The sequence below is a fragment of the Telmatherina bonti genome (assembly GCF_933228915.1).
Source record: "Telmatherina bonti genome assembly, chromosome: 3".
NCBI lineage: Eukaryota > Metazoa > Chordata > Actinopteri > Atheriniformes > Telmatherinidae > Telmatherina > Telmatherina bonti.
The window spans coordinates 6,106,382-6,130,609 of record NC_136621.1 but is presented as its reverse complement, the minus strand read 5'-3'; the positions used below and the strand labels follow the sequence as shown (position 1 = coordinate 6,130,609).

Below are 24,228 nucleotides of genomic sequence, written 5' to 3'. Positions count from 1 at the left end.
GTCAAAAAGTACAACTCTGAAACGTTTGGACCATAGACCGTATATGAAAGATGGACGGAGCCTCTGGTGGTAAAAGTGAAGCCTATGCGGAAGTACATAAAACTGTAGTTCCCCCCTCATCCACTAGGGCTGCAAAACAGCGCAAATCCCCATAGAATCCCATGTTAAAAAGACCAACTTCACAGCATGTTTACAGCCTGGTTCAAAAATCCATTTTAGGTTTAATAGGTCAGGTTTACCTTCATGAAATGAATTTTTTTCTAACTCACCCGTTTAAAAGTAATTTAATCTCTAAGCATATTTAGGAGCGTGTCCTTTTGATTGACAGGTACCCGATCTCCCGCTTCAAGTAGAAAAACGTAGAAGAACTGTGGTTTTTAGCCTGCTTACTTCTGTTATCAGGTTAGCTCCTGTTATCTCGGTTAGCTCTTAGCTACTGGCAGCTCAGAGTTCGCTCAGTGTCAATCATCCACCATAACCCTCACAGCCCCCCTCTCAGCTCTACCCCATATTTGTATTTTCCAGACGAGAAGACATGCATGCCCCTGCCAAGATGGCAATGGTAGGAACCCCCCATGGAGCTTCAGTTCAGCTCTTCAGAAACCTATGGCTGATGTTACGGAGGCTCCATCCATCTTTTTATCTACAGTGTATGGTTGGGACACTGTATCAGATGTAAAGGAAGGACCTATTAACCTCATCAGGTCATCTCTTATCACCAGTAGAAGCTAAACACGGTGGATGATGAAACTCGGAGGGTGGTCGTCTGTTGCTCCCATGTTGAATGTCTTTTTGATGTTTTTTGTTATTTTTAGTTTTTATATCAGGCGAGTGATGTGTTAAGAAAGCAGATGGCTACTCATTTCCTAAAATCTTTGCTCGGGGTTTCTGCGCTATTGGTGTGACTCCTGGTGACTGAAGGACAGGAACGCTATCGATGGAGCGTTGTTCACAATCATGACCAGCTGATGGCGCTGGAGTGGAGAACCTGTTGTCCCGAAGGAGATGTTGGGATGCAAAAACAGGATGAAGAAGTGGAGGTCCAGTTTCACGTGCTTTACGTCGGCACATCTTCTCAGCAAAGAGATACCCAGCTCCACCAGTGTTCCCGTTGACCGGGATACATTCAGCAGGGGAAACAGGAGAGGTGGGGGGATTGTACTGTTTACCAAATTTTGTCCCACAGAAGAACAAACAGGAGGTGGACTGAAGACGCTGCTGAAACGCTGAAGGACTGCTTTGAGAAAACATACTGGGATATTATTTTTTTTTAGACAGGAGGACACCTGAAGGCTGTTCTGTACTGTCAGGAGACCAGGGTTAGAAGAGGAAGGTCCAACAGGAACTCTGAGAGACACTGAAGAGGAGGAAGGACAACTTCTGGATGAAGCTGGAGGACAAACTCCAACAGAATGATGATGTGAGGGACATGTGAAAGGGATGAAGGAGATTATGCTGGTAGATAGTTGCGAACAACTTTATAGCAGTCTGAACCCAACGCCAGGACGGAAGATGAAGTCTGATGGTTCATGATGGTGACAAAACATCAGGACAGGAAACAGATGGGGAAAAAATAATAACTGCAAGAGGTGATGATGGGGTCCAAACCCCTAAAGCGACACCCGTCTAGCCAATGCCACAGCCGTCCGCTGCCTTTCCTAGCCATTGCACCGCAGAATCATTGGTGACATTGACCTTTACCTTTTAGGTCACAATCTGAAGTCCGAACATGTTGAGAAATTTCTCAGCATGTAAACCAAGAACCTAACTGTGTTATAAGCAATGCCTGCATTGTCCAAGGTCATTTTTCCTGACTGATCTCCTTGAAAATAGCTTTCTCAAAAATCTTATGGTTTAGTCTGACCATCTATTTAAAGTAGTTTGTTGTAGCTTGGACTCTTGCTTGATGAGCAAAAATTTCATACTGATTGGGTCAACACCATTAGACAAGGTAACAAAAATACGTTTTACATATTTTCCTACACAGATCCAGAAAAATGTCTGTCGGCAAAAATATTCAACCGGGGCCAGATGGGGCATCAATCAAGTGGATCATAATTAATTTAGCAACTTTCGTATTTTGTTACATGCCAAAACGTAACATCTTCTGCACTTGCACACCTGAGACACAACACTGCTAGATCTTTTTAAGGTTTTGGGTCTCTTAATAGTCTTACTTAATACTTATAATTCCAGGAGTATGGAATACCAGATCCCCTTATATGGGCTGTCCGGTATTAAGTCAGATTTGTTTTCAGTGAGGGTTGGACTCTGCCAAGGCTGCCCTTTATCACAGATTCCGTTCGTAATCTTTATGGACAGAATTTCAAGGTGCAGCCGAGGCCGGATCCGGTTTGGCGGATTCGCAGCTGAGTGTGAAGAGGCTGGTATGAGGTTCAACATCTCCAAATTTGAGAACCATCGTCCACAAAAAAAACCGGTAAAGGGTGGAGTGTCCTCTCTGGGTTGGGAATGAGGTCCTGTCCCAAGTGGAGTAGTTTAAGTATCTCAGGGTCTTGTTCACCAGTGAGGGAAGGATTGAGTGTGAGATCGACTGGCAGACCTCGGCTTCCCTGCTTAGGCTGCTGCCCACGTGACCCAACCACAGATAAGTGGCATTGGCAGGATGGATGGATGGGTCTCTTAATACAAAACCTGTTTCTATGGCAGCATTTATGCACTTTATGAATGCACACAAAGCTCGAACACATGGTTTCCATCTCTTGTAGTTGCGCTGTGCATCCCAGTCTGATGAGAAAGTAGCTAAGGTGTGTTGTTGAGAAGTTTCCCCGACACACTACAGGCCTGTTGTGCACACTACATCATTATCATCATACAGTCTAATTTTTTTACATCTGCATGGACATAGTTTGACAGGTGTGATTTATATATATATATTTTTCTGTCTGCTGACCATCCAGGTTTGTTGCAAACCTTGTAAATATCATCGCCCATACAAATACGGTACAGGCTGTACACTGACGGACAATTCGAGAATTATAAGTACGGTATAATGAAAATAAAAACATTACAAACTCAATAGCATGCTGTAGTGCCGGGAACCTGCGCTGTTCTGTGGGCTTGGACGCCTAATAATAACAATAATAACGATAATGTATTCGATTTGTATTGGGCTTGATTGCACATGGTACTCAAAACTCTTACATGATTCATACATGTTGATGGTAACTAGGGGTGTAACATACATCACTCTACATCTGTATTTCAATCATGTGGTCAATGAGCCGATGACATTGTTCAAAACTTTTCAAAAGGGATTTTATTTTGGAAATGGCTGGTTTTCAGACCACATCGCACATCTAGACGGGTCTTTTGTTGCCCCGGTAACAGAGTTTTGGTTAGATAAAACCACCAAAATTTGACAGCGTTTCCTCCAAGGCAAGGCGAGTCCGGTTGGTGTGAACTGGAGACTTTTGGTGGTGAGGATCAACGGCAACCATCTGTCTCATCATTTGATGAAACTGCGAAACAGCAACATGGTGGACCTCCATCTCATGTTGGTGCTGCTGCATTTTATTTATTCCTTTGCTCTGTTGGAGTAAAACTAGTTTTGGTTGAATATTTGTCATCAGTGAATACGGAGGTTGCATGCAGAAGATAACAAGTGCACACCTGTGCAGGTGGAGGCTTTTTGAGCATACCTTACCTGGCATTACTCCCAGTCAATATTATGTTGGTTATGTGAAGATTTGGTATTTAGAGTCACAAGAAGAAATTATTCTGCTTCTTTGTCAGTCCACATAAAACTAGAAAATGTTGCTGCATATCCTGTTCTTCTTCTCGCTCTTCTCGTCACCACACAGCCCTTCTGTTGTTTCCTGTCCTCATGAGGATATACCGTAGTGCACAACTGATGTGTTGCTGCAAAGTTCAGGGTGGAAAAGAGCAGGTGGCAGACATGAAACACTGATGCATGATAAGATCTAATGTGAGATGTGTGTGTTTCTCCTAATTCTCAGAAAAAATGGCAAACAATGCTGGAGAAGAAATGGGCACGGTGGACTGCTCTTTTGACAAAACAGCCATTCAACGACATCAAGTGAGTCTAGAACATCTCTGTTTCTATTTGCACCACATTTCCTGGCCATGATGTTGTTGGAGAGGTTCTGCTATGAACCAGGTGACCTGGAATCTCGGGGGTTGTCGGGTCTTTTCATATGTGAGGAAATAATGACATGAGAAGCTAGAAGAAGCAGAAAAGCTGCAGTCCAGAGGTCTTATGTACAAAGCTGTCATACATACAAACCCAGTGTATGCCAATTATAGTCAACTTTTGGGATTTATAAAAACACGACATGAAGGAAGAATGTCTCAGCCAACATGTGAAGAACGGGAAGCGGCAACAAAAATGGCAGAAGAATAAGACCAAAGAAATGGTGTGAAATTTGAGATATTTGTGACAAATCAAATATAAAACATTCACAGAAAATGTACATTCATAATATTTTTTAGAAATTAAAGAAAAAAAAATTGATATTAATATTCCACCACATAAAGAAATCTGGATTTACAACAGAAATGTTATTAAGAACGTCAACCACTGAAATATGTGAAGGCATTATGAAACAATGTAGTTCTACATGTTATGAAAACCAGTTGACACAAATGAATAAGCCATACAGTATGGTGCCATACAAATAACATTCTAAATTAATTACAATTAAAATGCCTTGTTCATCGTGTGAATTTGCCCATCAGTAAGCTGATAAAGATATTTTTTGCAGATGGACAGAAAATGTGGACAGAAAAGTGATAGTTGGGTATAAAATACGTAAAAGTGCAGATCAACTTATCTGTTCCTGCTGGGAGACATGATGGCGCATGGAAGACTGGAATGAGTGAATGTTCAGAGATAATCCACTCTAAAGCTGGTTCCGACTGCCCCATGCTGTGCCTAGAGGAACCAGGCCGTGCCAGGAGGTACCAGGCCGTGCCGGTCCCTCTGCAAGCGCTGAAAACCAGCACCTTCCAAAGGGAACCAGCCGTCAGGTCGGGGCTGCTCACTCCTTCTACCAACCCAGAACGCAGAGGAACAGAACTATGTGCACCACAGTCAGACACGCCTTGGTGGACTGCCATACAGCTTATAAGGGGCAGGTTGTGGTGTATCAATGCACAGGAGGAAACATGTTACACACCTGCAAAGGTGTGCAAATAGTGAGAGCATTTGCTACATAATATGGCACTAAACGAGCCAATGACAAGTGTTACCCCCGATCTCGGAATGAATTGGAGTCAAAGACGTCTCATTTGTGTCAGGACGTTTATTTAACAATCTGAAACAAAGTAAACCACCTGCAGCATCATCTGGGGCCTCTGGTGCATTTGGTTTTTACACTTTACAACTTTATGTTAGAATTTCTACCTCACATTCCAGAAAATTCCTCTTTTTTTTTTTTTTCGCCTTTTTCCCTGCTGAACCACCATGGAGATGAGATCAGTCAATATTTATCAAAGGCATCCACCTGACCTTCCATAGCCAACATGTGGGCATAACGAAATGCTCCCTCATGTGCGGCAAGTTTAGTGTTGATTTATAAAAGGAAACGGGTGTAGAACATGTATCCATGCTGTTTTATAAATGGGAAAGTTTCTGTGCTCTTGTTTTCCTTACGTATGCCACATTTTTATAAATGAGGCCCTGGGTGTCCAGGACTCGGCAGACAAAAAAAACTTGGACACACACGAGGCTAATAAATCATCCAGAGATGGCCTCTCTTTCCCATTTCTCCAATAAAATGTGTTCAACAAGCAAATCCAGTGAAATGTTGGAACTGCAGACTTCCTCCTCGCAGTTGAGCTTTTTTTCTGAAAAAGCTGAGCACCGACAGACTGCGTAAGGCTGCGTTCACATCAGGATAGTCCGCTAGACTCTGTCCGATTGGGGACTCGGCTTAGTTTCAGGGGGGTGTATCCACGCTGCACTTTAGTCAAACGAGCCAAACCATTAAAATAAAATATCCCAATTTACACCAGGATTGCAATAGTATTTAGTATTTAGCAAATAAGAAAACAAGACCCGCGTGAAGAAGAAAACTCCATTCGAGTTAAAGACCAAACTATCACTGTTTTGGGTTTTTATTGTCTTATGCAAGTATACTGCAGAAATCCACTGCAACAATGGACGCAGTATGAACACCAGACGAGGCAGAGGACCCTTAACGCCATTGAATTTACCCACAATGCAATGCTCCAAATGCATGAAGGGACTGCTTTTTTTGGTCCCCTTCCTGTGTTTGGTCTGCTTGAAACGGGCCAAGACCCGCGTTTGTAGGCGGACCGAGTCCGCTCTTTAGTCCGAATCAGAATTTGTTTGGAGCGTTCACATTTCCCCAAACGAAGCGACTTTCCGAGCAAATGGACTCTGATTCGAATCAAAAGGGCTGATGTGAATGTGCTCTAAAGCTCATCAGAGAATCCTCACACTTGAACAACTTGCTAGAAGCCTTAAAAACACAAGTCTGGTTAAATTGTGACCTGAATCAACACAGATTCCAGGTGTGATGTGAGAAGGATGTGCTGCCGCAGAGCTTAGCATTAGCACACCATCCTGAATGTTAGTCTCCGTGCAGACTCTAGAGGAACATGTTTTGATGTGTTTGTGATCCTGCAGGTGTTACTTTGGAGAGAAGGTGGCTCTGTACTACCTGTGGTTGGACTGGTACACTAGACTACTGATTCCAGCTGCTGCCATCGGTATTGTAGTGTTCCTGTATGGACTGGCCTTTTTCAACACCAGCCCTCTCATGTGAGTAAGGTGCACCAATACCACACCAGTACCGCACTAGTACCACACCAGTACCACACCAGTACCATTCTAGTTGTGCTACAGTTACAGTATCCAAAAAGGACGTAATGATTTTGTCTAAATGTGTCCTTCATTCTGTCTGTCTTTCTGTCCTTTCATCTGTCCATCCATCTATCTGTCTCTCTGTCTGTGGAACATATATGTTTATAACAGCCGACTAGAACACATTTTATTCACATATTTATAGAAAACTATGAAAATTAAAGATAAATCTACAACGTCAGTTACAATAACATTATGGAAAACTTTTATAAAAACTGAAAATCATGTTTAACCTTCGTTTGTCTGGATACTACAAAGACAACACAAAGATATTTAATGTTCAAACTGATGAACTTTATTTTTCTTCTTATTGACTCATTGTGAATGTGATGAACAGGTTTTAGTAAAGCTGACAGGATCATGTTTACCTCTGTGTTGCATCACCTTTTCTTTTAAAACTCAGTTTGGGAACTGAGGACAGTAACTGCTGAAGATTTGTAGATACAATTCTTTCCCATTCTTGCTTGATACACAAGTTCAGTGGCTCCAGAGTCCGGTAGGATTCTGCATGTTTCATGGGAGACAGGTCTGGACTGTAGTCAGGCCAGGTGTTGCTCCAGAACCTGTACAAACCTTTCAGCATTTAAGAAGCCATCACAGCTGTGCACGTTAACAATAAACACCCACATACCAAAGATATGCTGTTTTCCTGGTACTTTGATATTGCATGGTCGAGTTTTAACTTGTCGACATAGCAACGAACTCTCGTAACAGACGATGGTTTTCTGAAGACTTTAGTTGCCGCTGTAACAGCTTTTTGTTTTTTATTAGTTTGAACATTAAGTATCTGGTCTTTGTAGTGTATTCAGATTTTAAAAATTAAGAAGAATTAACAGATCATGGTTTTCGGTTTTTATTTACATTTTACACAATGTCCTTTTGTTTCACCAGCAACCTGTTCATGGTCACATGACCACCAGGTTGTAACGTAGGTTTGATCCTGTCTGCAAGGAGGTGGGGATCATTTTACCAGTGGAACTTCTCATTTAAAACATAATGCCCACATGAATAAAAAAAAGACTTGAACTGCGTTCTGACTGCTTTCACTTCTATTAATGTAACTATAAATTTATCTTAAGTCTGTCAAGAAGTGATGTTTGGATTTGATTAATGCATTGATTGGTTGATATGTGTCTTCACAGTAAGGAAGTGTGTGAGTCCAACATCGTCATGTGTCCTCGCTGTGATAAGACATGCAAAGTGTGGGAACTGTCAGACACCTGCTCCTATGCTAAGGTGGGATTTTATTAAGCTGTTCTCTTCAAACAGCTGGAATAAACATTATAACTAAGTAAATAAAGAAACATGGCAAAGTTTAGATTAAATTTAGCAGCTGAAAAATTCAAATATGAGCCGATTGTGAACCTGATGGCAGCAACATGTGTAAAAAAAAAAAAAAAAAAAAAAAAAAAAATAGATCCAGGATGATGTTTAGCATTGTTAGCAGCTGTTAGCATGTGTACAAAGTAGATCCAGGATGATGTTTAGCATTGTTAGCAGCTGTTAGCATGTGTACAACATAATTCTAGGATGATGTTTAGCATTGTTAGCATCTCCTCTTCTTTCAACATATGTCTGTAAATATCTGGGAAGTGAGGAGAGCAGATGCTGGAGTTTTAGGAGAGGAATCTTGTCCCGTGTCCCTGGTCTGATGCAGGATTCCAGCTACTGGACCTTGTTGCTGGATTTCTGCTTTCCTGATGCTCCAGATGTTTGCATTGGTGAAAAGTCTGGACTGCAGGCAGACCAGTTCTCCTGTGAAGTCATGCTGTTGTGATGGATGCAGGATGTGGTTTAGCATTATTTTGCTGAAATCTTTAAGGTCTTCGCTGCCCTATGCATACAGAGATTCCTCCTGATTCTCTGAAACTGTAGATGATATTCTACACTGCAGATGGTTGATATTCAGTCTGAGGAACACAAAATGCTTCTTTTATACCACATTACTAACTTGTTCCCAGTTAAACCAGTCACGTTAAGTAAGTTCATGTTTATTTATGTAGCACCTTTCGAAATAAAGATCACAAAGTGCTAGACTATAAAACCCAAAACGACACAGAGAGGAAAACAAACAAACAAAACTAAGTAAAAGCAAGTTTAAAAAGATGCCTTTTTAGCTGCTTTTAAAAGAAAAGACGAGTCCACCGATCTCAGGCAGGGATGAAGAGGGGAGGAAGAGGAGTTCCAGAGGGATGGAACCACCACTGCGAAGGCTCTGTCACCGTTTGTTTAACAACTGGATCTCAGAGACCTGCTGGGAACGAAGGGGGCTGTAGAGGGTCTCTGAAATAGTTACCAACCTGTTCCCAGTTAAACGAGTTATGTGACCAGTCTTTTCCCAGTAAGGCTCCTTTGTGTGTTGCTGTGTCAGATTCATGTTCCCCATCAGATGATCCAATGTCTCGTTTTCAACATGTGACACGTTCTCCTGCTGGGGAGAAAATGTTACCTGATGAGGTTTATAAACCTTATAAGTCACAGCTTGTTTTGGAATTTAAGTTGCACAAGCATCGTGTTTAGCTGCTTAGCTCACATCTGGAAGTGGTTTTGGTCACAGTCTTGACGTGTCCTCAACTATCTTTTTAGCTTAGTGATTGTTCATGATCTGATGTGCTTGTATCTCTGCAGATCAGCCATTTGTTCGACAATGAGGGCACTGTGGCTTTTGCTATGTTCATGGCCATCTGGAGTAAGTCTGATCTGAGCCGCACTCTTCTGGGTCTGGAGATGCTCTGAATGAGTAAATCAATTAATTTTCTGTGTGTTATTTCAGCTACACTGTTCCTGGAGCTGTGGAAGAGACACAGAGCCAGATATGTGTGTGACTGGAAGGTGTATGACTGGTGTGAGGAGGAGGTAAAGCTTCCTTTCTGACTTGAAAACTAGACAGAATCACTAATGGCAGACAGCCTGTTCTTCTCTCTAATTTACTCCCACCTTATCCTACAATATTCCAACATTATACACCAACAAATTCCATCTGGGGGAAAAAGAAAAGAATCAGAACTGCTTTTTCTCCATGATCTTCAGCTTCTAGAAGCTTCTAGTATTAGTCATGGTTTCCTGGATGATGTCCTCTGTCTCTCTCATAGCTGTGGATGAATTCTGCTTTTAGTAGATGCAGTCCTGGCTTCTCAGACTCTATGCCTTATTGTCCTTGGGGAAGACACTGAACCCCACACTGCCTCCTGATCTTTGTTGGGATTTAAATGTGTGTGTTTGTAAAAAAATAAACCGCTAAGTATAAACCAGTAGAGGCGCTAAATGAGTGTGTGTGATAGGAGGAATGTGACATGTAGTGTAAAAGCTCTTGGATTGTTCACCGTATGAGCATTCTGAAGAGCTAAGCTAAGTGCGGAAATGTTCCTTGGAGGATTAGCAGCCGTCGGTAATGTTTTCCATGTGTGGACTTCAGATAGTCTGGAGATGACCGAGTAACCTTCCCAGACTGATGGACGGCAACAGTCTAAGATCAGTGCTGGTGTCTTTCCTCCTTGGCACGATGAATGCAGCTACCTGACATGACCTCTGCTTTTATCTAGCAACTCCCACTGATGAAGATCAGTTTATCCATGTATTGATTTGCTACCGACTCTATTCCTCAGGACTTGTCACAAGCTGTGCCCGTATTGAGTTTATATAATTAAACTAGTGCTTTTTCAGATTACACACATACAAACACACAACATTAAACATGACAGATGAACATGTTCTTCTCTGCCTGCTTGTGTCTGTTTGTCAACAGGAGGAATTGATCATGGTGGTCGTCAATGATCCAAACGGTTACCCCAATAAGTTCAAGCATTCGTACTTTCGCAGTGCTCTGGTCCTCACCATGGTAACGATCATGGTAAGACACACTGCTACACAGCATCTGCTGAGGCTCAGAGCTAAACCAGCAACATGACGGCGCATGTCCCAGATCCTGGAGGAGGGAGTTAGATCCCAGATCCTTACTGGGTTAATCATCTCAAAGCTTTCTGGTGGTGATGGGATTGAACCATTTTATTTAGTAAATTGTAACTTAAACTGAGGTTTTTTTTTTGTCATTTTTGTGGCAAGAAAAGAAAAGATTTTTGGAAAACTGGTGTTTTCTGGTCATTAACTAAATGATTGATGCCTCTTCCCAGATACAATTCCTGCAGAAGAGTTCTGCCAGTCCAGCTGAACTCTGCCATGCTTGTGTGATTTTTGTTGCAGCTGATGGTGATCATCGGCCTTACTCAGGCCCTGGTGGTGTTTCGGGTGGTGGCTGCTCCCTTATTGTCTGATTTGGAGTGGGAGTTCCTGAAAGACCATGCCAGTACTGTGGCTGTGATGCTCGGGGCTGTTCTGCACTACTTCACCATGCAGATTATGACCCGGGTATGTGCTCTCTAACATTGTTTTCATCACTGCAGACAGAAGTCAGGAAAATCCTTCGTAGGCCGTATCAGGACCAGACTGAGACACAAAGTCAGCTTGGGAGTCATACACTCCCCAGACTACCACATACTACTGCATGCATGTGCTTGCACTTCCAAAGTATGCGTGTACACACATACGGGTTAATAACCAAAGCTCATTATTTCAGACCAAGCACATGCACATAAAACTGCAAATTCCAAGGCTAGTTTTCTCTTCAACGGGTTCAACACAACAGTCAGAACAGGACTCGTGTCAATGATGCTTTTACTGTATGTTGAGATAAACATAAAAGTATCATGCCAGTTTATTGTCCTACATATAACACACCAGCACAATTATATAGTACTACAGTAAAAACACAACGCAGTCTAAAGCAACTACACTGGAACTGATTTTTGTAACATTAGAAAAATAAAAGAAACAGCTGAGATGAGAGATTGTCTGTCTTTAGGAGGGGTTCCCACTGATTCAGTTTAAAGGTTCCCTCATTACTATTTAACCTAGACTGATGAAAAGTTCATCATTGGCTCAGTTCACAGCTGGTACTGAGTTGGACAAGGACAGATGTGGACCTGTGTACCAAGCAACATCAAAATTTCCACCGGTCTGTCTCACACAACATCTAATATTAACTAATATATGATACCAAGAAATCCCAAACAGGACCCATTTTATATAGTATTGTAGTAGTACCAGGCTCATTATTTATAAGAATTATTCTCTTGTCCAGTCAGTTGACAGACACAAAGTGACTTACATGTTAGAAGTGATCGTTAACCATACAATAACATGCATGTCTTGTGGGTGGGAGGAAGCCGGAGTACCTGGAGAGAATCCACATATGCATGGGGAAAACATGCAAACGCCACATAGAAAGGCCACTATTCAAAACTAAAAAGATACTGAAATAATTGCTAATTAATGGTCATCAAGGTAACCTGTTGAATTAATTGTGAGATTGATTTGAGGTCATGTCACCCAGCCCTGCCAGTCTTATCCCTGTAATATCTCTGTGTGTCTTAACACCACCTACAGGTGAACAGATGGGTCGCCCTCAAGCTATGTCAGATGGGTAAGAACATTATCAGATAAATTCTCCTCCTGAAAAACTCAGGAAACGAGTGTTTGGTGGATCTTTAAACCTCTGAAGGAAAGCACAAAACCAGCATAGAGTTCCTCAGGTCTTCGCCACACTTTCACTCTGTGGTCCAACATATGCAGCAGAATTGCATGAGAATGCTGTATATTTGTATATGATATACATTATTATATATATAATTTTGTATGTGTGTTTTATAATTGTATGTATAAGAATGTTGCCATGGCGCTGTAAAGATGGCTGCCCTTCCAGTAGCTCTCAAACTTTCTTTTAAACTCTTTTTTTTTAACCTCTTTCTTCTACTTTCTTTTACTTTTCTTGCAAATAGATTGTGTGATTGTGTGTTATATGTCCATGGATATTTTCAACTTTAAATTGGAACCAAAAGCCAGTTTCCTCGCTTATTCATGAGAGGAACTACTGGCTCTGTGATCAAGGCACGAGCCGGGATACGACACCCCATCCCGGCAGAGCTGAGGAGACAGCCCCGGGGCTGCAAGGCTGGGGATAAGCTGAAGGTGAGTTAGAAGCCATCGATTCCCTCCGCCATCATGAGGAATGCGAACTTACTGCCGAACAAGATAGATGAGCTGTCTGCACTGATCAACCAGCAGGAGAGCAGCCTGTTCATCTTTATAGAAACATGGCTGAACTACCTAGAACTGGAACTGTTGTGAGAGTCGACAGAGACACTAAAGCAAGCGGGAAAAGCAAAGTGAGGGACTGATCATGTATGTCAGGAACTGATGGTGTAACCCATTACAGCAGCCATATTATCTGCGGCCATGTTATCTGCCGAGGGAGTTCAGTCACGTGATCACCTACTGCATTTACATCCCTCCCAAAGCATACGCAGCCACTGCTTGTGATAAAATCCACACTGTCACAGCAAGGCTGCAGACACAGCACCCTGAGAGACTCAGGATCATCTCTGGGGACTGTAACCATGCAACTTTGGACTCTATTTGGCTGTTTTTCATCAAGTATAGACTGTCTCAACTAGAAACAGAACAATTGATCTGTTTTATGTAAATGTTTGGGATCCATACTGAGAGACTCTCCTCCCCCCACTGTATACCCCCTGGTCCAAAAGCAACCAGTGACAACGTGATCCATCAGGAGATGATCCCCTGAGAAGGACAGTGCCTTAAGGAACTGCTTTAACACCACAGACAGATAAAGGACATAGAGGGGATGACAGATTACCTGAACTTCTGTGCAGATGTGGTATCACCTGTCAAGACTGTTCGCTGCTACCCTAATATTCAGACATGGGTGACATGGGAAGTCAAGACTGTCGTCAAGAAGAAGGCTGCCTTCAGGAGCAGCAATAGGGAGGCCATATAAGCAGCACAGCAGGAGGTGAAACACTGTGTGAAGGAAGCCAAGGACAGTTACTGGAGAAAGGTGGAGCAGAAGCCAAGAGAAAGGGCCATCACAGGTCTCAACAAAAGACCAGAGCCATAGGGGGGACAATGGAGAGGACAAACGCCCCCCCAACATCCTCACCACAGCCATCTCCACACACATCCCCCCAGACACCACAACATGCCCCACCTCCTCACCCACACAATCTTGGCCACTCAGCACCACAGTCCAGGTCAGAGGACAGCTGAGGAAGCTCTGACCCAAGAAAGCCACAGGTCCAGAAAAAAGTGTCCAAGACCTCTGAACACTTGTTGCAAGGACCATAACAAAATAAATGAAGAAAAGGAATCCAGAATACAAAAATATATTAACTAAACCAAAATCCAACCCAAAAAGGCCAGGCCCAAACTCCTGTGGACCGTGCCGTGCCGTGGGAGAAGCAGATCTTAAATAGTCGATTGGATATCCTGGCCAGCTGTCACAAATCAGCCATTAACTCCACCTGCAACAACAAGTAATTAGAAATCAAAGCAAACTAAAAAAAAAAAACACAACGACCCAACAAACCATGGATCGTCACACACTTGTGCAGCAGAACTTGGGGAACAACTACAATGGATCTTCAACCTTAGCCTGCAGATTGGGAGAGTGCCAACCCTCTGGAAGAAACATTCCAGTTCCAAAGAAGAACTGGTCCAGCGAGCTGAAAGACTTCTGACCAGTGACACTCACTTCACATCTGATGAAGAAGTTGGACCGGCTCTTCCTCTGGCTCCTCAGACCCTAGGTGCAACACGCCCCGGGTCGCCTGCAGTTTGCCTACCGGCCAGGTATTGGTGTGGAGGATGCCATCCTCTACCTGCTCCATTGAACCCACTCCCATCTGGATGAGTGAAGTGGTGAAGTGAGGATTCTGATTTTGGACTTCTCAAGTACCTTCAATACCATCCGTCTCCCTTTGCTTCAGGACAAACTGAGCAGGATGGGAGTAGACCCCCACCTGGTGGACTGGATCTCCAACCACCTCACTGGCAGACCACAGTATGTTGAGCTGAAGAACATTACGTCTGACACGGGGGTCAGCAGCACTGGAGCCCCCCAGGGCACAGTCCTGGCCCCTCTTCTCTTCACCCTGTACACCTCAGACTTTTGTCACAACTCGGAGTTGAGTCATATTCAGAAATATGCTGATGACACAGCCATCGTTGGGTGCATCAGGGATGACAGAGAGGAGTATCGGAGACTGGTAGGAGACTTTGCTACATGGTGCCACACTAACCACCTGCAGCTCTAAAACAAAGGAGGGGGGCGCACAGCATATCCAAGAAGAACACATCCCGACTGGATAAACTGATCAGGCGGGCCGGTTCTGTTGTTGGCATGAAGCTGGAGTCTCTGGTGACGGTGGCAGAGCTGAGGAGTCTGGACAAATTGCTGGATGTTATGGACAATGCCAGCCACCCTCTGCACACTGTCATCAGCAACCAGAGGAGCCTGTTCAGTGGTAGACTGCTGCTTCCTACGTGTTGGACCAACAGGCTTAAAAACTCCTTTGTCCATCTTGCCATTGCACTCTATAACTCCTCGCTGGGGGTAAGAGAGCATAGAGGACACAGAGTATAGATCCAGTAGAGAAGGGGGGGGGTAGATAGTCAGTTGTTTGTGCATCTTATTATTGTTTATTTAATTTTTTAAATTATTATTCATTTCAAATTTTACAAGTTTATTTTGTACTTATTTCATTTGTATGTGCATGCTACTTTTCCTTTTGCTGCTGCAAATTTTCATTTCCCTGAGGGAGTCATCCCAAAGGTATCAAGAAAAAGTTAAGTCTAAGTCTTTAAGAATCTGGACTCTCTGCTGGACAAAATGCAGGTACAGGTTGGTGACACCAGCGCAGTGCCTCCTTCATGGGTGGAGCCCCCATCCTGAACTCTCAGATGTGTCTCTATTTAAATAGTTTGTCACAATGAAGCTTTGTTGCAATATAGAAATAATCACCAAACACTCATTTACTGAGTAAATGTGCTAGGTTTTTATAGAAATAAACAGTTGCCACCATGAATTCATAAGTCTAGTTTGTGTTCGCTGTCTGAGCTACAACAGTCAGCCAGCAATTAGCTTAACTACAAGCTTTGTGTGCCTCTAAGACCGATTGGGGTCAAACCCAGAACTGGCCTCAGACAATGTGTCTGAGCCATCACAGCTCCAACTACCAGATCCCACAGGACACCTTCAGAAAAGTGGTCTTGGCTTATAGTTCCTGGCACAACTGTGTTACTGTCTGATATGTTTCTGTCTGTATTCAGAGCAGCTGAACTCGCTGGCTGCCAAAAAGAGGAGCTTCACAGTCAAGATGTTCACCTTCCAGTTCTTCACCCTCTTCTCCTCTCTCTTCTATGTGGCCTTTTTTCTGGGCAGGTAAAGCTAATGTCCCTAGAACCTTCCCTCTTTCAGTCTGGTTAAAGATGTTGATGTCTGATGTTACTCTGCTCAGGATAAACGGACATCCAGGCGAGTATGTGCGGCTTGCAGGGTTCAGACTAGAGGAGGTGAGATGATTTCCTTCCAGCAGCTCTAGATAGTCCAACTGTGATGTGATGCATGAACTTTGATGTGTTTTAGTGCCATCCCAGTGGTTGTTTGACGGACCTCTTCATCCAGATGGCAGTGATCATGCTGCTCAAACAGACTCTTAACAACATCTTTGAGTTCACTGGGCCGTGAGTGTTTCTCTTAGCTTCAGTAAACGGCTTCGTGTCCATAGGACCTTAAAGTAGTTTCCATTCACACTTTTTCCAGATGGTTGAAGAGTTTAATGAAGAGAAGGAAATCAGAGAAGCTGCAGAGGAAGTGTGGGCAGTGTTACAGGAAAGCCTGCCGTGATGAGCAGAGATGCGTCGAACCCTGTGAAATCTGCACACTTCAAGACTGGTTGAAAAACTACCACCTAGCTGACTCCGACAGCCTGTTCAATGAATTCCTGGAGATGGGTAAGTCCTCAGCTGGGAAGGTATGGGAGCATGTTAGACCTCGTTGCCCTGTGGGACTCTGCAGGCAGCTTTGGCAGTCACTGAGGCAAAACCTGGGGATGGGAGGAGTTCAGGGAGGCCGTGGAGAACAACTTCAGTGACTCTGGTCCACCATTTGCCAACTCAAGGGGCGAAGCAGTCAATATTGTGTACTGTGGGAATGGGGGGCTTCTGACCTAGACTCAGGGTGTCGTGGGAAGGTGGACGGACGCTGTGCAAAGATCTCCTTAATCCTAACCATTCTTCTTCCGATGAGATGGCAGAACCCGGGGACTCAGGGATGTGCTCTCTTATCTCCGGGGAGGAGGTCACTGAGGTGCTTAAACAGCTCCTTCGTGGCAGGACCCTGGGGGGTCCACCTAGAGTTCCTTAAGGCTCTGGAAGCTGTGAGGCCGTCTTGGTTAACACGCCTCTGCATCATTGCATGGACATCAAGGGCCGTGCGTCTGGGTTGGCAGACTGGGGTGGTGGTCCCCATCTTCAATAAGGGGGACTGGAGGGTGTGCTCCACCTACAGGGGATCACACTCCTCAGACTCCCTGGTGAAGTCTACTTAGGGGTCCTGGAGAGGAAGGTGAACCTCGGATTGAGGAAGAACAGTTTGGCTCTCGTTTTGGATAAGGACCAGCCCTCCACTCTCTTTTGTTGGAAGGGACAGTCTACATGTGTTTAAGGAGATGGAATATCTCAGGACTTGTTCAGGAGTAAAAGAATGATGGAGGAGGATGGGTGCAGGTCTGCAGAGATGTGGACTTGGCATTGGTCTGTCCTAGTGAAGAAGGAGCGGAGCTGAAAGGAGAAGATCTGGATTTATCATCCGTCCAGGTTCCAACCCTCACCTCTGATCACCAGCTGTAGAGACAAAGAACCAGATCAAGAACAAATGTCTGAAACTCGAAAAGCTCTCGGAGAGCGCAAACCTCCGCTAAGGCCTTTTAAAAGTTCCTGGATCCAAATGCTGATCCGGATCACCACCAAAATGAAATCAGTTCGTCCTTTTCACATTTCCAACAACTCCTGAAAATTTCATGAAAATCCGTCCATGAATTTTTGACTTATCTTGAACACAAACAGACAAACAGATAAATGCCGGGTAAAACATAACCTACTTAACGGAGGTAATAAGTTTCCTCCTCAGCGTGTCTGAACTGATATGTTTAATTAAAAAAGTAGTTATGACCAAAACACCAGGAATATTGCATAGAAAATTGTCATTTTTCACAGACGTACACAATCACTTCACAAGGCAGATGTCAGCAGGTCGTTTCTTGTTGCCTTTATGTAGAACTATTCTAAAACAAAAGACAGTAATTTACAGAGCAATGGTGGCTTGAAATACATGACCACCATACATGACCAGATTTTTTTTTAATCTTAGAAAACAAAATGGTGAGCTTTTAAAAGGGGCTGAAATTATTTCTGTGGGTTCAGCAAAAATAGTACTGTGGTGATATTTTTGTGTAACATTATGGGAGAGGATCAGTTCTTAACATAAAAGTGGAATGTAAACATAATGCCATTGTGTTGGCTGTGATGTTTGAACTTTAAGCAAGTGTTTTTGTGTTTGGTGTCTGTGTTGTTAGGTGCTTGTATGTTTATGTATTTAAGATAATGATGTAAGAAGTTGTTGGGACCCCAGGAAGAGTATTGGTTGTGAGTTGACAGCAGCTAATGGGGATCTGATAAATAAACTCAACTCAAACCTTAGAGATAGAATCTTGGTCATCCAGGAGGAGATCAGAGTAGAACTGCTGCTCCTCCACATCCAAAGGACCCTGATATGGTGGACCAAATATCTGATCAGGATGTGTCCAGGACACCTCCCCGGTGAGGTTTTCCAGACATGTCCCTCCAGGACGAGAGCCTGGGGGAGACCCAAGACAAGCTGGAAGGACTACATCTCTCAACTGGTTGGATGAACTGGAAGAAGTTACTAATCTGGATTACCAATCTCTGTGCTCAGACTGCTGACCCTTATCTTACCTAACCCCGGATAAGCAGTTAGTGGGTGGACAGACAGATGGATGGATGGATGGACGGATGGATTGATAGACAGACAGATGGATGGACGGAAGGATGGATGGATGGATGTTTTGTGTTGGAAGCTAGTGCATTGCTGTGTTTCTGTGTTTACTCTGCTTCCTCCAGTGATCCAGTTCAGCTTCACCACCATATTTGTGGCGGCCTTCCCTCTCGCCCCCCTTTTGGCCTGCATAAATAACATCTTTGAAATCCGACTGGACGCCATCAAGATGGTCCGCATGGAAAAACGTCTGATTCCCAGGAAGACCAATGACATTGGTGAGCTGTGTAAATAAACAAACTGGGTGTGCTGCGTCGAACATAATAAATATTCAATATTGATGGTGTGTGTGTGTGTATGTGTGTGTGTGTGTGTGTGTGTGTAGGCGTGTGGACGCTGGTGTTGGAGGCCGTCAGCGTGTTGGCAGTGATTGCTAACGGCCTGGTCATCGGATTCTCGTCAGATTTCATCCCTCGTCTTGTTTACCGTTACCTTTATGGCCCATGCGCCACAGGAATCGCCAACACACAGTCAGTGAGAGTGAAAAACTTCCGTACATGTGAACAGACAGGTTTCGGTGTCAGTCATCACACATGTTCTCTTGTTGCAGCTGCATGCAGGGCTACATTAATGACACGCTTGCCACGGCGTTCATGAGTACAGACAAAAAAGGTGTGTTTATAATTGGAAATGAAAGCCACAACTTCAACGTCACCCAGTGCAGGTAAGACGACTGAATAAGCACAGCATGCTGGCTTATTAATGAACAAACGGGTGAAGTGGGTGTGCTGTCTGGTGTGTGCAGCTACAAGGACTACAGGAACCAGGACTATTCGCTCACCCCCCAGTTCTGGCTGGTTTTGGCCATGCGCTTTGCCTTTGTTGTTCTGTTTGAGGTGCGTATCTCAGATGTGTGACTGTGCTGTCCGTTTCTGTTTAAAAGCTCCTTGAAATGTTGTTTCTTCTGCAGCATGTGGTGGTGATATGCAAGTTTGTAGCAGCCTGGTTCGTCCCCAATAGTTCCACCAAGGTGAAGAATGGTCGCCTGGATGACAAGCTGTCTCGGCTGAAGAAGGAGCTTTCGTTAATAAAAGAGACCTGAGGAAAATTAAGCTGATCAGTATCCAACAGATCCAAGGTTTAAAAAGGCACTTCCTGATTTTCATAAACTTTTCATGACCTGTCAGAGTCTGTAGGCTGAAAGCTCCAGAAACTTCACGACGACGTGCAGGACGTACAAAAGCAATGATTAATTAACCTCATCAGGTCATATTTTCTCCCCATTAGAAAATAAACATCGTATTACTGAGACATTTTATCATCTGATGGAAAATATGAATCCAATACAGCGATACATAGAGGAGCTTTTACTGGTTAAACTGGAAACAGCTCAGTAAATTGACTGGAAACATGTGGGTAACTTAACTGGACATAGAAAGAGCATCTTAGAGAAGCAGTCTCTCCGATTTTCCTCTGACTAACTCTACACTGTAGAATATCATCTACAGAATCAAGGAATCAGAGGGAATCTCTGGATGCTTGGGACAAGACTGGAGGCTGGTGATCTTCTGCATTAAAAGCAAACATGATTTGACACGTTGTATACCCAGCCATGGTAGTTCAACCATTCATGGTACTGACCTGTTCCCATTTAAACCAGTTATGGTACTGATGTGTTCCCAGTTAGACCAGTTATGGTACTGACCTGTTACCACCTAAACTGGTCACATTGCCAATCTGTTGATACTTAACCTAATTAGTCAAACTCATATTTATATATTTAGATTCATATTTTACATGAGGTGATAAAATCCTCATCATGTAACATCATGGTTGTGTCCTACTGGGAAGGAGTTATGATGCGAGGAGACTGTTTCTATATTTCACACGGAGACTTTGCTTTTCTGGAACTGGCTGTAAAAACTAGATGATATTTTGTGCTGAAAAATTATGTCAACTCTAAATCTCGTTCTGTTGTTTGTCTTTAATTCAGTGAGGAAAAACATCAAATCATCAGAAGTCTGATCTCAGATCTGTTCCTGGCTGCTTGAAGCACAACATGGGAAGATGCTTTTTTTTTTTTTTTTTAACCTGCTGTTGAAAGCTGGAGTTAAATAATGCATCAGAGTTTTACTGGTTTGTGGCTGAGTGTGTGGTGTTGTAAAATGTGAAAAACAAAACTATTGTTGTTTAATGAAGTGTACGTTGATATGTTGTTAAAGGAGCAGGTTCCCTGTCCCAGATGAGAGAACGTGTTCTCCAGTTTTAATGAGAAGAGACATCCAGCATCTGAAAACATGTCCCTGAGAATCAGACCAGTCTTATTAAACGGGTCGAGATATGCACGAATGAAATGTGCTGTAAAAGAAGTTCTTTACATTTTTAAACTAGCAGGTGTTTGTTCTGTGTTCTTTAAAAACATGGAACATTATTCTGCTTCAGTCTTTGTTCTGGCTGGAGAACGTACTCACAGACTTACTTACTTTATTTGTCTTCACGTTTTTAATCCTGTTTTCAGGAGAGTCTGAAGGTAAAAACACAAGAAAATATGTAATTTATTTCTTCATTTGAACAGCAAATGAAGAGAAAACATCAGCTTTGTTGTCTCAGGTCATCCAGATCACTGCAGTAAACAGTCCCAGTCCCTGCAGAGAAATACCAAAATGCTGACGGGACCACAGACGTCATGCTCTGTAGATGAGTACTGGATCCCAACAGTTCCACTGGTTTTCTGGAGACCACATATCTGCAAACAAAAAGGGATGTAAGGAGAAGTTCAATATCAGGAGTACAAAGCTGTTTTTAACCCCGTCCTGTCCCTCATCAAGCAGATGTTCTGTGTGACAGATCTGTTGTATATAAGCTGCCCTGAATGCTTTAATGGCAGTGTGTAAGAGTTCTTTTTTTTTTGTCTTGTCCAGCATTTAAGCAAGCAGAATGATTTTCTGGGTGCTGTGTTCTGCTGAGCAAATTTACTTTGCCCTTGATGTTCTGGATTCTTATTTTATTTTTCTATTTATTTTGAATAATTGTTTGCATTACAAAGTTTGTATTGCTGGACTGGACCGGAGAGGACAGAAGAGGGACAGAAAGAGCATCGAGAAGAAAAGAAGGGGGGGGCAGAGGGCAGGCAGACCCCCGACCAAGGCTTGCCAATCCCCTCCATGCATGTAGTCATCTGGTCTGTTGTTTGTGCACTGTGAAGACAGGTTAGATGATGCAAGACCCATCTGGAACATTCTTTTTCCTGTATAATGTTTTCTGTGAAGAATTTTATATTGTATAAGTTATAAGTTTGGGTGTTTAATCATTGTGAAGGTATTTAAATATATTTGTGATCAGAAGATCTGACAAAGGTTAATGGATAAATCAGATTCCCATTTTAAGGTTGGGAGAGAGTCTCATCCACTTCAGACATCATTGTGTAAATTGGAGAAATTAAAAACTTTGCTACCCTGTTCGGAAGTTGCAAGTCTATGAGATTCAGTTTATACTTAGTTATTAATCATTACTTATTATAGATCTAAGTTGCTGATATTCTAGAAATGTGTTGCTACTGATTCCATGTTGTGAGGGAAAAATGTCAAAAGATCTAAATGTTTTGTTTATAATGATATCCTCCGAGTGCTTTATTCCATGGTTGCTCTATTGAGAAAAGTTCAGCATTTTTTAATTTTGTAGGATATCAGGATTGTTCCAGGTGGGTGTATATTTACATGGGAAGAGCGTTGACTAGATGAACTATTATTGATGCTTTTAAGACTATTATGTTTGATAATTTGGCAAATAAAGGTATGTATGAAAGAGTATGTAATTATGTAAGATTTCAAGGCGATTTTTTCCAACACCAGATGGCAGTAATGAGCAATGCTCTTCACCCCTTCCACTCCTCTTTTTTTGTCCAACAAAACTTTATTGAAACCACAAAAAATACCAATTATACATACAAAATTGAACAAAATAGGAACAATAAATCAATACAGATAATACAAACAAGGTTATATACAAATTAATTAGAATTCAGCTTGAAGCAAGAACAAAAACATGAGAGGATACAATTTTATGTGACTATAAAGTATAAAATATGAAGAGGAGGGATCTACACAATTAAAAATATTTTCATAAAAATTAAGTCTCATATTCTTCATGTTGTTTTAAATTAGTTTCAGAAATTTAAAAAGTGAGTTAATTTCCATTTGGAATAAGGGAAACAGCCATTGTTTGAGGAATCTTTGTCTATGAATAAAAGATTTGGCTAGTAATATGAAATAGTTAACTACATGTTCAAGATGTTTATTGCTGGTGGGTTTTCATAATAGAAAATTATATCTATTAGTTTGAAAGCGTACACTTTTGAGAACATTTAAAAATCATTTTGTTCTCACAATCAAAAAATGTGTTACAGTTTCATCTTCTGCCTCACAAAAAGAGCATTTATTAGTTATATTCAAATATTATTTAATATTAACCGGGTAAATATTATGGAGGATCTTAAGATGAATTTCTTTAGTTTAGTTGGAAATGCAGTATTTATCAGGACTCCCAATTCACATCTTGAATGTGAGATATCCAAAATAGTTTTCTACGTAGAGTGATTTTTCTTTTCATTTGAAACGTCTGACAAATATGTTTATTACAGTTTCTGTCTGTTATTGTAATACTATTCACAAGTAATGTAGACTGTATAGCTATATGAGATCCAAAGGATAAATAATTTTTATAGATTTCTTTTTTTTAGGGTTTATAAGACATTTTTAATCCAGTTAACTTTCAAAGTGTTAATATCTGAAATTCAGAAAATCAAGTCCACCTAGATTTTTAATGTTTGAGAGAAACTTTTTTTTTTTTAAGTTTGTGAGGTATATTTTTCCAAATAAAATCCAGAAATAGTTTAATTCTCAACAAATTAGAGAAGGATATGCAAAATGGGAAAATCCATCTGCTTTCGTGAGAAGTATTCTGCCAAACAGGCTCAAGTCTCTGAAGCCAGGAGTTGACAGTTATTTTAGATTAAGTTATTTTTCTGAGGAAATTGAAGTCTGGTTAATATATTTTTTGAGGTGTGGATACCTCAGTACAGGGAACACTAAAGTAACACATTGTAGATCTGAATGAATTAAATATTTTCATGAAATACTTTGTTCTTTCCATATTTCGCCAGTGGAGAATTTGCCAATCTTGGTGTTCTCTAACAAACGCCAAACGTCCTGCACGGTGTTGGGCTGTAAACACAATCCTCACCTGTGGACGTCAGACCCTCATACCACCCTCATGGAGTCTGTTTCTGACTGTTTGAGCAGACACATGCACATTTGTGGCCTGGAGCTCATTTTGCAGGGCTCTGGCAGCATATTTATTTATTCTATCATTTCTTTCTTCAACTATAACTTTGTGTTCCTAATTATTTCATTTGAGCTAGTTTGTATAT

General features: G+C 42.2%; 1 protein-coding gene across 1 annotated transcript in view; it reads left to right on the top strand.

Annotated features, from left to right (window-relative positions):
• LOC306774876 (anoctamin-9-like) overlaps nt 1–19,902 on the top strand; it is a gene marked incomplete at both ends in the record, with an annotated part of 31,193 nt that extends 11,291 nt beyond the window's left edge. Inside the window, 17 exons of the mRNA XM_079265054.1 lie at nt 3,981–4,060; nt 6,635–6,769; nt 8,014–8,107; nt 9,500–9,560; nt 9,645–9,727; nt 10,617–10,721; nt 11,072–11,236; nt 12,314–12,350; nt 16,055–16,166; nt 16,243–16,297; nt 16,371–16,468; nt 16,548–16,738; nt 18,926–19,078; nt 19,186–19,334; nt 19,385–19,524; nt 19,606–19,696; nt 19,771–19,902. Coding sequence (XP_079121180.1) covers nt 3,981–4,060; nt 6,635–6,769; nt 8,014–8,107; nt 9,500–9,560; nt 9,645–9,727; nt 10,617–10,721; nt 11,072–11,236; nt 12,314–12,350; nt 16,055–16,166; nt 16,243–16,297; nt 16,371–16,468; nt 16,548–16,738; nt 18,926–19,078; nt 19,186–19,334; nt 19,385–19,524; nt 19,606–19,696; nt 19,771–19,902 — 1,881 coding nt within the window. The remainder of the gene's footprint in view (nt 1–3,980; nt 4,061–6,634; nt 6,770–8,013; nt 8,108–9,499; nt 9,561–9,644; nt 9,728–10,616; nt 10,722–11,071; nt 11,237–12,313; nt 12,351–16,054; nt 16,167–16,242; nt 16,298–16,370; nt 16,469–16,547; nt 16,739–18,925; nt 19,079–19,185; nt 19,335–19,384; nt 19,525–19,605; nt 19,697–19,770) is intronic.
• Between the last annotated feature and the right edge of the window lie 4,326 nt (nt 19,903–24,228).